The sequence below is a fragment of the Alexandromys fortis genome, unplaced genomic scaffold, assembly GCF_014885135.2.
Source record: "Alexandromys fortis isolate MF-2015 unplaced genomic scaffold, M_Fortis_MF-2015_v1.1 scaffold_118, whole genome shotgun sequence".
NCBI classification, from domain to species: domain Eukaryota; kingdom Metazoa; phylum Chordata; class Mammalia; order Rodentia; family Cricetidae; genus Alexandromys; species Alexandromys fortis.
This window is the reverse complement of record NW_026068010.1, coordinates 2,754,308-2,766,613: the sequence shown is the minus strand read 5'-3', so window position 1 is coordinate 2,766,613 and position 12,306 is coordinate 2,754,308. Positions and strand designations below refer to the sequence as shown.

Sequence of the window (12,306 nt, the reverse complement as noted above, 5' to 3'; positions counted from 1 at the left end):
CCAACCCCACTACTCGGAAAACGGTAGGAGAGGGCTGCGAGCGGTCCACAAGGCTGGCTCTCAGCGAGGTCGTGTCCTTAGACCGAGGAGCCGCTCGAACGGCTGCCGCACACGTCCAGTGAGAATGTGGTAGGTGCAGCACGCCCTGCACCGGGTCTCCGGGCTCGTCATCTTGCCAGGTGAGGTCTCTGTGCTCGCAACACTGGCCCCTGAGCATCCTTCCCCACAGCCCGTCTTCCCAGGCTCCTCCCAGAGCTGACTCAGCCACACGCCCTCCCCGCAGCGCTGCCACCGCTGCCATGGCAACCGTGAGCCGTCGCCTCTCCGCCCAGGCTGCGAACTAACGGACTCCGGTTGGCAGCTGGCTGGGTACCGCCCCGCCCCACCCCTTTTGACAGCCCTGACCTGCAGGATTTAGATGGTGAGCCCGAGGGGCCGGTATGACCGGGAGAGCAGGGCTGCGGCGCCCAGGTGGGCTGTCCCTGTCCGCATCCCTTTGGTGGCCCTACACTAGGCCGCTCCTCCGAGGAAAAGTCCGGAGAGTCGCGGGGACAGTGGTCCCGATCGCAGGGCATCATGGGACTTGTAGTTCGATGGCTTCTCAGGCTCGCCGCCTGGGTTGGGTGACTCGGTCCCGAGAACTACAAAGCCCAGCGGTTCTGAGCGCGGTGACCGACTGATAAACTGGGAGCGGACCTGAGAGCGTTAATGGGGCTCTTTGTCTGCAGGGGGTTTCGGGGTGGTTGCTGAACGGGACGGGGTGCGGTGGGCTGGGGAAGCTCAGGTGAGCCGCGGGCCTCAGTGCTGCGCTTGGGCCCGGCAGTCACTGCACTCGCGGCCCCGCCCCATCGCCACCGCGCGGGGCCTGGGCCTCCTAGGGCGCTGCCCCTTGGTGCAGAACTGTGTTTACGGCACAAGGTCTTTGAGAGACCCGACGAACCCGTCATTAAAAGGCCTTTTGCCTTTCCCGTGAATCTCTAGGTATTTCTGCTTATTTTCAAGTATCTCAGAGCTGTTGGCATATTAAACCCATTCATTAGTGTGCGTTCAGAGGACAGTAATATTTAAAAGGATAAGCGTGAGAGCGGATGAACGATGCTACTGTTATCTGGCGGTGTCTTTTTTTTTTTTAACCGTTTTGCATTATAGGGTTCAGTATTGTGAAATAACGACCGCCCCTTCCCCCCTCCGCTCCCCATTCATCAGCCTGAACGTTTGTACTTTGAAGTCTAGTTAAACTTTAAATGGTTAGTTAACTTTTAAAGCAAATAGTAAAAATTTTAAAGACCATATTTGGTATTATTTTCCTTAGTTATCCTAAATATTTTTTTCCAGAATTTCCGAGGGCCATGTTTTTAAAATAAAATATGCTATGCCACATCTTTTTAAAAAGTATTACTGTTTTAAATGTCGTGCTGTGGAATACAGCTCAGCCACAAGAACCGAGTCAAAGGCCTAGTGGGAAGAAAGCTGACAGATCTGGAAAGTGGCCCTCAGCGCATCCTTTAAATTAAGGTTTTTACTAGATAGATAACCTCACATTTGGTATTATATGGGGTAAGTTGGGACGTACTTGACACTGTTGTAGACTTATTATTATTTTTTGTATGTATATTCTTGTATGTTAGAAATAACAGCAAAAATAAGACCAGGAGCACTAAACTTATTTTCTCTCATTTGTGCTGACATACTTACATTTTAAAGTAGTGGGTTTTTTTTTTAATTTTCTTTCTTTCTTTTTTTTTTTTTTTGGATAAGGAGGTAAATAGTAAGGCTGTAGGGGTGGAGGAGAGGTCGTATATAGTGTAGAGATTTGAGGTATTATATATTTATTCATTAAAATACATGTAAGGCTATTCTACTGGTAGCTAATATGTTAAGTGGTGGAGCTAAGGAGGTGACTAGAAGGTGACCATCTCGTCCGTGGCATGCATTCATTTCCTCACAGTTGTGTGATGGGAACAGTAATTTCAAGAAGAATTATCCCATGTATTGAATGCGTATACACAGTGGTTTGCATTGAGGTCCTTAGTTAAGCCCTACAAAGAAAATGGGAAGCAGTTTTTGTACTTAGCGATGACGAAAGCGGTTTAGAGAGCTTGTCCAAAGTCGTGAACTGGAGACTTCAACCAAGTGTGTCTAACTCATGATCCAACCACTGGTGTGCTTTCCACAACCTCTTATAAGAGCTTGGTCTCCATGGAGACCAGGGGAGACCTTTGGTATCCAATGCAGAACTGGTTCAAATGTAAACATTTTGTATCCACAATCATGAGGAGTAGTGGCATGGAGTTTTCTTAATGTCTGGTTTTAGAATCGATGACAATTTTCAAACATGAGTTGAAAATATTTTTGCCTCTTTCTGGAGAGTGTCTTTTGCTGTGGAATATTAGTTGAAGATGTGTTACATTCATTTATGCGGTGGAACATTTTTTAATGCTGCAAAGATGTGTTGTATTCTTTTATGCTGTGTTTGTTTAACTCTATGAAACTGTGTTACTTTGCCTGTCTAAAACACCTGATTGCCGTAATAAATGGCTGAACGGCCAATAGCTAGGCAGGAGAGAGGAATAGGTGGGGCTGACAGGCAGAGAGAATATATGGGGGTGGGGGGCAAGAGGGATCAAGGAAGGAGGCCAACCAGTCAGCCACTCATGGAGTAAGAGTGAAAGTAAGATACAGAGAAGAAAAGGAAAAAGCCCAGAGGCAAAAGGTAGCTGGTATAATTTAGGAAAAGTTGACTAGAAACAAGCCAAGCAAGACTGGGCATCCATAAGAAAGAATAATGATTTGTTTGGGTTCTGGGTGGCAGGCCCCCCAGAGAACAAAGAGTAAAGAATGAAAACAACCACCTTTAGGACTCTCTAGGGCTTGTGTGTAGCTGCTGGCTCTGGAGTGGTTTGAGGAGGTCTTAACAGACTCAGTTTCCCCGACTGATACAGGATAGGTGAGGTTACTCTCAGGTTCTCTGGAGTGGGTTTGGTGCGTTGTGACCTCACAGATTTGTCTATTTCAGTAAGCTGTCTGGTGAAGTTTGCAATGCTAGCCCTCCCTCAGTTCCGATTGGTAATGTTTCCCTTTTTCCTAGCTAGCTTCACTAGAAGCTGATGAATTTTATTGAACTTTCTGAAAAATCTTCTTTTGGCCACACTGAAGTGTTTTGTATTTTCTCTGATTTTTTTAAAAGTTTTGATTGATATATTCACATTTTATTTTAGAGACAGGGTCTCACTCTAGCTTTGGCTAGCTAGAACCCACTTTGTAGACCAGGCTGTCCTTGAGACCCAGCTGCTTCAGCCTCAGACGCTGGGATTAAAGTCATTACCCAGCTCCCTTGGCACGATTTCTTCTCTTATTATGTTTTCTCTTTCTGCCTCTTTGGGGTTTAACCCCTCCTGCCCTAAAATGAAAGCTGGGTTGCTCTGAGCAGGAACCAGAGGCCAGTACCCAGCAGGCAGTTCTTGAATGACCCAAGAACTAGGGATCACTTTTGCCCTTTTCTAGTAGTTGAAGAAAAAAAATATTGATATATTGATCACTCATAGAAATGGAAGGAAATTCAGACTTCAGTATCTATACAGAAGACCCTGCACTGGGATGCAGCCCCACTCCGCTGTTTATGTACCGCTTATGGCTGCCTTTCTCTGCAATGGCAGAGTTGAGTCCTTGTGTCAGAGATCAAGTGGCATTTGCACAGGCCTGATACAAGTACTTGATAGGCTGCCAGCCGAGTCTTGGTGCTGAACTTGACACCTAAATTATTAGTGCATACTCATTTCAGAACAAGGAAAGGTGAAAAAATGCATTCGGAACATTTAGATGGCAGCGAGTTAGAGGATGAAGCAGTCTGCTTATTCAGTGACCCGGGGGCCATCAGTATACACCACTGTCACCAGAGTAAGCCAACCCAACATAGCCAAGCTGCATAAGACAGCCAAGGCTGGTGGAACCAGCAGGCTTTCACATGCATACCCGCTTCCAGGAGAATCTCTTTGCAGAATTGCAAAGTGGAAATGAAGCCGCTCTGCCGGTCATTTACAAATGGTGCATTTGTTAGCCAAGCAAGAAAATCAGGGACCATTGGGGAGCTGGATTGCAGTAGGCATAGAATTGTGTTTGGAGAAAATAAACTTGTTTAAAATGATCAGCCTTTTGGTATGAACGGTTGCTCGAAGCATTGAGGGCACCATTAATCAATTAAAAACCCAAGGAAATGATTTTGAGTGGTTTTCCTTGGCTCTTGATGAGATGGCAGATGTTAGCAATATTGCTCCATTGTTTATGGAAGTCAACACTGAACTTGAAGTGATTAAAAAGTGAATTTGCACAAACATTGTGTGTTGGGGGGCATCGAGGACACATACAGAGTTTTCAAGACATCAAAACATTTCCATACAACCTGGATCTTCGAAGATACATCATCAGAAGGGTGATTGTGAACAGCTGTGTCGAATGGAGATGAACTCAGGTGGACATGGTTATGAGGCAGGAAAATGTGCGCTAGATTAAGCTAGTGGTCATCTGTCATCCATTCTTTGGTGTTTCGCATATAATATTTATATCTCCCCATAGTCAAGGTCAGAATTCCCTTATGGAATTAGCTAATGAGAGGGACTACCCTCAGCCACTCTTACTGAACGCCAAGTGGCTTGCTTTTTGTCATAAATCCAGTAATATTTCTTAATGAGTTCACCCTACACGTTCTAAGACAGAGCAGGTGCTTGTATCAAAACCAAGACCACAATAAAAATTATTGCTGTGCCAGTTAGTGTTTCTGCACACTCTCCGTGTTGTTCAGCTCTCCTATAGTCAGAAGACAAACAAGTACAGCTCCATTCTGCTCCCCTACCCCGAGGGTTTCTCCCTGTAGTCCTGGCTGCCCTGGAACGCTCTCGGTAGATCAGGGGGCTGGCCTCGAACTCAGAGATCCATCTGCCTCCACCTCCTGAGTGTGGGGATAAATGCATGTGCCACCACTGCCCAGCTGACATCTCCATTCTTACCGTGGCTGTCAGTATTCTTCTGAGCTCAGACGGGGTTTAGCATTGTTTTCCAGACTGAGGCAAATTTTCATATTAGATATCCATTTAACTATGATATTGAAGTTCCTTTCAGCTTCCTCTTTAATCGGTCTTGAATAATCTGCAGAATGCATTGTTTAAATACTCTCTGAACAGTGCCTGTGCTGACTGGAAGCCACGTGGCTGCAGTTTGCTAGCGCGATGTGGGAGGACCACGCTGTCTTCCAGCGAGTCGTTTAAGAACAGATGAAACACGCAGCAGTATTAAAAACCAGCGCTAGTGGCATGCTGCTTGTGATTGATGGCAGGGAGCACTAACTCGGTTCTAAGCTTTGAAGACAGTTGATTCTTTTCATTAGGAGACCTGCTTTACAGAGTCACTGCTATCTTTAGGTTTTAGTTTTATCAGCAGAGAATATAGAAAGTTTTACCTTATAATTCTTTGCATAGTGTCCTCTATTTTGCTTGCTAGTCCTTAGAACTTAAATGCTTGTTTGAACCTTTACAAAAAGGGATGCCAGCCCTTTTGTTATATCAAAGTGTTTTCCCTACAAAATGGTATGCCTGTACATATTAGCAGAAATAATATAATTTGCCAGACAGCAACCTTAGAAGAACATAATTTATGGAGGAGTTTGTGTGTACAGGTTTATTCACTGAGGCTAAGCTAGCCATAAAGCAAGAGTCTAGACTGTTGTGACAGATAGGAGTGACTCATAGCCTAAAGGAAGAAGCCTCTGTTTGACTCTCATGGTTTTGGGGTTCAGTCAATGATAGGCTGGCTCCATGCTTCCGGTCCTTCTTGAGGTAGTTAGTGAATTAGGGCAGAAGGGCATGGTGACAGAGCTGTGGTACCCAGAGAGCAAAGAGAAGACGTGTGCTTTTCTGTCTGGGTCCCCAGCCTATGAGATGCTGCTACCCACATTCCGGGCAGGCCTTATTTCCAAGGCTACTTTTTCTTTGGAAGCATTCTCCTGGATAGACGGAGAGAAGTAATTTACTGATCTTTTGGGACTTCTTAAAATTTTTTTAAATGTATGTATGTGGTGTGAATGCATGTGTGTATGCATGTGTGTGGGTGCACACATGTGTGTAGGTGCACTGGCATGGCTGTGAACAAATCGTGGTGGTCAGAGAGTGACATCAAGGTTCCCCTCCTTTGCTTTTATCTTAAATGTTGAGGCATGGTCTCTCACTTGGGCCCAGAGCTTGCTGATTCCACTGTCAACTTTGGGAAAGTCAGGCTACCCAAACCAAGCGTAATTTCCCAGGAAGGCAAGAAGAAATATTTCTATTTCTGCTATTAGACATTTAATTGGCTTGCTGTTCCAGAGACAGTAGGGTAATTTATACTCGTTCTAGGGCCCCTCCTCTGTCTTTCAGGGGTTTCTGTGCTTATGGTGTTGTGTAGAAAGTGTCTTTGCTAAGAAGCCTTGGGTGACTAGGAGACTTTGGGAAAGTCTAGAGAAAAGCCAGCATTGCTGAGGTGAAGGACTGGCCTAGAAACCGGAGGCTCAGAGGTCATTCCCAGCATCAGAAGGATGGACCCAATAGGACAGCATCAAACAGGATGGAGAGACGGCTCAATGGTGCAAGTAGAGTCAACTCATGAAAGTTATCTGGCCTCCTCTTCCTTATACAAAACAGACACACGTTGAAGGAGAAGGGCAGATTGAGATGCAGAAGTCTCTCACAGTTTAATTTATACTTTGCTCTGTTGAGTGACACAGTCACGGCACCTGGATGATGATGGACTTCATAGGCTGTCCTCCGAAGTATAACTCGAAGTGGGGCTCTTTCCTCCTGGGGGCCGAGGGTCTCAGCAAAACAGCAAAAGTTAAGCTACTTCACAGTATTCACATACATTATAAAGAAGTAGTGGGCAGAAGAGAATCTCGTGGATATATGGGACTGAGTTGGTGGCAGTTAGGAATGAGCTAGGAGCAGCACCCATGTCCTCATCTCCAGTTGTCTGTCACCTCGGTGGTGCTCCCTGTTATCCCCTGGATGTTCTGTGGCCTCCTGAGTACTTAGAGAACTGGAATTGTAGTACAGTCTCAAGACTGTTTGACTCTGAACCAGTTTGATGCACATGTCACAAAACTGATAACTTTTAAAACTTTAAAAAATGCATTGCATTTTATTGTTCAGGTATCTGAAGGAAGATGAATTTGGCAGAGATTTGCGACAATGCCAAGAAAGGGCGCGAGTACGCGCTTCTGGGAAATTATGACTCTTCGATGGTGTACTACCAGGGGGTGATCCAGCAGATCCAGAGACACTGCCAGTCAGTGAGAGACCCGGCCGTCAAAGGGAAGTGGCATCAGGTAGGACGGTGCGCGACTGTTCCCTGCGCCATGGCGGCTGTGTTCTGTTAAGTTGAGGCAGCAGAGTTGGGGAATTACCAGAGAATTCACACGTTCTGTTATAGGTCTGAATACTGAACTACATCTCACATATAATTCTGTGTGCGGTTCTGATATCTACTCAATAGTCTATGTGTTTCTGACCACACATTTTAATCTCTGAGGACACATAATTGTAGCTGAAGGTTTTCTTAATTTTTGAAAATGTTTGTGCTCAATTGTATCTGCCAGCAAATTTTTAGAATTAGGTGTTTCTTGTTGCTGTCTATCCTTTCATTTTTTTCTTTGTAGTTTTGACCTATTTCATAAAAGTTTTCCTTGAAAGTGCCCTTACAAACACAAATGAGTTGGTAATCTAATCAAGGCATTAACATCGTTTCTGTCTTTTTGACTGTACAACTTGATTTTATAATAGTACAGTTAATGCAAACTTGAATTATAATTTCCCCAATTACTGTTGTAACTTAAAATCCTTTTAAAATTAAAAGTACAAAGTCTGACAGCACTTTGAAGTTTCCGTTTCCTTTGGTGTGTTTCCAGGGCCGCCCCTCATTTCTCTACCCGTCAGAAGTTAGTGCTCCCTAAGTTTTGAGGGAAAATGGGCTTGTTTTCCAACAGAAGATTCACCAGTTGCATTGAGTAAGAACGCCACACTAGCTGTGACTTGGGCTGAAATTCTTGGGTCTCAGGTTTTCTTGCCTCTCCCAGGCAGGGTGCTTGTGTTTTGTGGTGGAGAGTGTTGCCCTGGAGATTCCCGTGTGCACTTTACGCAGGTCCAGCATGCAATGTCCTGTATGTTGTGTCTCATGGCCACACGAGCTGGCGGTCCCCTCCACTGGGGGTCTGTCTTTGTTCTGCAGCTCCTCGGGGCTCTTTTCAGTATACTGTTCCAAGGAGTTTTTTTTTCTGCTCCGCTTTGGAGTTAAGTGTGCTTTCTGGTTAAAAATTGCTCTAATTGTTAAAAAGGAGTTTATAGGTACAACTTTTCCAGTCGTTGTTTGCTCTTGACAGTTAGCATGGGTGCCAAGTTTGAAGACAGGACTTTCCACATGGTAGGTACTCAGTTATGTTTTTCAAATGTAGGGAAAGTCTTAAGATAAACTTTATCCAGGACTCAGAAGAGGTGAAGGCCCAAAGAGGCTGAGGTGAAGGGGTCATGAATAAGGGTGGGTGCTGTGTGGTCCTTAGCAGTGTCCCCCAGTGACCAGTCTCTCGGGGCAAGCATTTCATCCTTGGTGACAGTGGCGATGGCGAGTGGGGGTGACAATTTTGACCAATTTTATTTTAGTCTCTAAGAATATTGAAAGATTTAGCATAGTATCTTCAATGTCTGGGGTTAAGAACTTGTTCCTGATACAAATGCTTGATTTAAGTTATATTAATAATCAGCACATCCTTCACCAGACAGTCTTCCCTGTTGTGTAGGGGCGTGCAGTGCAGCCTCGGCTCTCCCGCGCTCTGCGCCTGCCACGCTGAATAGCTGTTTATAAGGCATCTGTGACTCATTTGCACACTTTGACTAGCGCTAAGGAAGTTTACCCTCTGCAGTAATTTATTTGCACTTTGTGTGAACTTTGAACGGCTCCTAATGTAACGGCTCCTTTCTTAAGGTCCGGCAGGAACTGTTGGAAGAATACGAACAAGTTAAGAGTATTGTCAGCACGTTAGAAAGCTTTAAAGTCGACAAGCCCCCGGACTTCCCTGTGTCTTGTCAAGATGAGCCATTTAGAGATCCAGCAGTTTGGCCACCCCCTGTCCCTGCAGAACACAGGTAAGTGAGACTCGGTCAATAGGAGCTTCTAGATAACCATGCTGAGTGAAGCTTTATTTGAACAGTTTTGCAGAAGCATTTTGGGGGCTTATAGACTTAATATGCTTATCATGTTTGTTCCTTGTATGGTCCAGAGTTTGTGTTGGTAAAAGAAGAGGCAAATCCATGTCATGCCCTTGCTTTCTATGGTTGTCACTGTAGCAGGTGCCTGACAGTGGCTGAGAGACGTCTTTTAGGTTAGCACCACACCTCGGTGTTTGTTTGAGAGGACTCACCCCTTCCAGTGAGTGTGGGGAGACTGGATTCATCTGGGTTGACTGCCAGAGTCTTAGTGTGGATGGGACACCTGTAATTTTCAGTGGCCTATCATTGCTTAAAGTTCAGACTCCTCAGGGTGGCAAGGACGGCTTTTGTTCCCACCAAAAGTTTTGTTTTGCTTCTCTGACCCTCTCCATCTGAGTGCTCTCCTCCTCCGATCTCCTGTTTGCTGTCTCTGCGCAGGTTCTTTCTCCAAGGAACCCAGTAATTCCCACCTCTAAGCTGCTCATGGTCCTCAGGGCCCTGTCACCTGGCTGCAGCATGGGCTTGCAGGTGTCCTGTTGCATTTGCTTCTCTCCTCTGGATTAGAGAGCACGTGATGGAAGGCAAGGGCCAAGACTGCGTTTGCTTCAAAACCATACAGCAAATGTCCTTTGCTAACACAGAGGCTTGCCCATGGTAGGAGTGCAGTGCTGCCTGAGGAACTCCCTTAAGTTCACCACTTAGGAGACTGAGCCCTGGGGAACTGGATGTGTGAGTGAGGTTAGACTGGGATCTGAGATCAGGTTTTGGGCTTTCCTTCCTTCTCTTGCTGTGAAGTGGTTCTGTGGGCAGAGTGTTGTTCCATAGGAAACACATCTTCCTTTTGCCAGTAGCTGGGGTCATCAGTTCAATTAACTGCTCTTTTGAAGTTTTCCAAAACGTTTAAAGGATTGTAAAAAATGGTTAATATTTTGTTGTTTTGTTTTAAGACAGGGCCTTGCTGCGTAGACCAGGCTGTCCTAGAACTTGTCTTGTAGCCCAGGCCGGTTTCTATCTGTGAATCTTTTGAATTAACCTCCCAAGTGCCTGGATTGCATTCTGCACCATCTCAATCACCTAATTCTTCTGGAATTTCTTCTACTGAGTTCCTGGTGTTTGTGATTTCCCTAGTAAAGGCAGGCACTAGGTGAAAATTTATTTTTCAGGACAATGATGCATTTTTGGCTTAGGTAGCTCTCACCCCTCAAAGTGCACCATTTGAGGAGTCATGACTGTTCTCTGGGAAACTCCAGAGTAAGTACTGAAAAAAAAGGAGGAAAGAAAAAGAAGGAAGGAAACAAGGAAGGAAAGAAGGAAGGGACGGTCGTCTGTCAGAGCATCACATTGTCCCTGTACGTGCAGTTAATGGAATGCTTCATTTTTTTCCCTGGAAATCATTAATTCCAAAATCTACTTCTGGTTTAAAGCTAAGAATTATTAGTAAATTGATATTTTAGAGCGCATGTTCTGAATTGTTAGGTCGCCTTCATTAATTTCAGGAGGCAACTCTAACATTTGTGACTCAAATGATGAAAATTGTGGCTAACATTCTCCTGTTGATGATTGCCGGCCTGGAAACCGTCACTTATTACCGGCTCCTCACTCAGCTTTCTCCTGCTGTTTGTCCTTCTGTTTGTCCTTCTGACAGGCCTATGACTTAGACTGCATTTATGTCTATACTTACTTTCAATCCTAGTTTTTAAAAGGTGAAAGTAAAAGATAAACACACAGCAGACTTTCTCCACACTAAATTAAAATTTTTTTTCCTATGTGGGTGCTGGAGAGATGGCTCAGTGGGTGCTGTCTTGCAGAGGACCCAGGCTGGGTGCCCAACATCCACACTGGGCGACTCATAGTCATCTCTAAACTGCAGTTCCAGGGGACCTTCTGGCTTCCCTTGCACGTGCACACATAAAGTAAAACGAAGTCTAAAGCAGTTCCACCACGTGTAGCCCTTGTTTGTGGTGTGTGCTCCTCTTCTCTGGATTAGAGACAGTGAATATGAACACGGCAATCTGAGCATGTGTGCCACCTGGGAGAGAGGCTCTCGTTTCCACATTGTATTACTTTTGTGCCAGTACAAATTCCTGATGGGAACAATGGAGAAAGGCTCAGTGCTCAGGGCTTCGGGGGCTGGAGTCCAAGACCCCTGGGCACTGTGTTTTGGGCAGAAGGCCTGTGTCAAGGAAGCACCTGGCGGAGGAGTGCCTCTGCTTGCCTAGAGACAGGAAGCAGAGGGGCGGCAGAGGCGCCGGGGGCAAGATCACAGTACACACTCCAAGATCACAGTACATGCTGGCCCTACTGGTGAAGGGTCCACATGGCCCTGCCCCTGGGACCCAGTGTATAACACATGAACCCGTGGGGACATTTCACGTTCAGACCTTTATCACACCTGTCAGTGACCACAGGAAAACACGGGACAACTCAAGAGGTTGTATGGTGCGGTTGGAGGTTGGGGGTGTGGGATGTTTAATTCCTAAGTACTAATGCGGGTCATAGTTTAAGACTCCAGGAACAGGCTCTGCCTGTAAACAAGCGACAGTGGCCTGCCACGGTGGAGAATGCTTTAGTGATGCGCATGCAAGGCACGCGTTACTGAACCAACTCAGTCTGGTGCATTGAACGTGCACTCTCAGTTACAGGCCGGGGAAGCTGGAATTGAATACCATTTTACTACTTTAAACCTTGTGTTTCTTCTCCAAGTCATGAAACAAAAACTCCACCTGGAGATGATGGCTGCCTGGCAAGCTTCTTTACAAAGACAGCTGCCGTCCTCACCTGGGTCTGAGCGGCGTGACTGATGCTCACCTGCTCTGGCACCATAGTTATTTTAACTCTGGACATTGATTTCAGCCTCTTCCATAGCAGAGTCTCTCCCTCGCGGGATCAAATAAGAGAACTCAGTGATGATGACCAAGAGGTATAGTTAAAATCAATGGTCAGCTTGGAAAAAGGAGCTACGGTATTCTTTCAAATAAATAATAAAAGAATGATGTAATTAACAATTATCTCATTCAGAAAAACTTCTAGTAATTATATTTTCTCCTTGAAAATTCTGCATAAATCTTTATTTTCTGGACCATGT

The 12,306-nt window shown here is 45.4% G+C and overlaps 1 protein-coding gene across 4 annotated transcripts in view; it reads left to right on the top strand.

The window, feature by feature from the left end:
* The first annotated feature begins 309 nt into the window (after nucleotides 1-309).
* Nucleotides 310-12,306, top strand: part of Katnal1 (katanin catalytic subunit A1 like 1) — a 58,548-nt gene continuing 46,551 nt past the window's right edge. The window contains exons 1-3 of one of the 4 annotated variants that reach the window (XM_050161946.1): nucleotides 310-421; nucleotides 7,173-7,348; nucleotides 8,998-9,158. In XM_050161946.1, the coding sequence (XP_050017903.1) occupies nucleotides 7,187-7,348; nucleotides 8,998-9,158 (323 nt within the window). In that variant the 5' untranslated portion in view covers nucleotides 310-421; nucleotides 7,173-7,186. Of the gene's footprint in view, nucleotides 472-525; nucleotides 982-1,250; nucleotides 1,558-7,172; nucleotides 7,349-8,997; nucleotides 9,159-12,306 lie in introns of those variants that run through there. The other 3 variants (XM_050161947.1, XM_050161949.1, XM_050161948.1) reach the window with 3 other exon arrangements.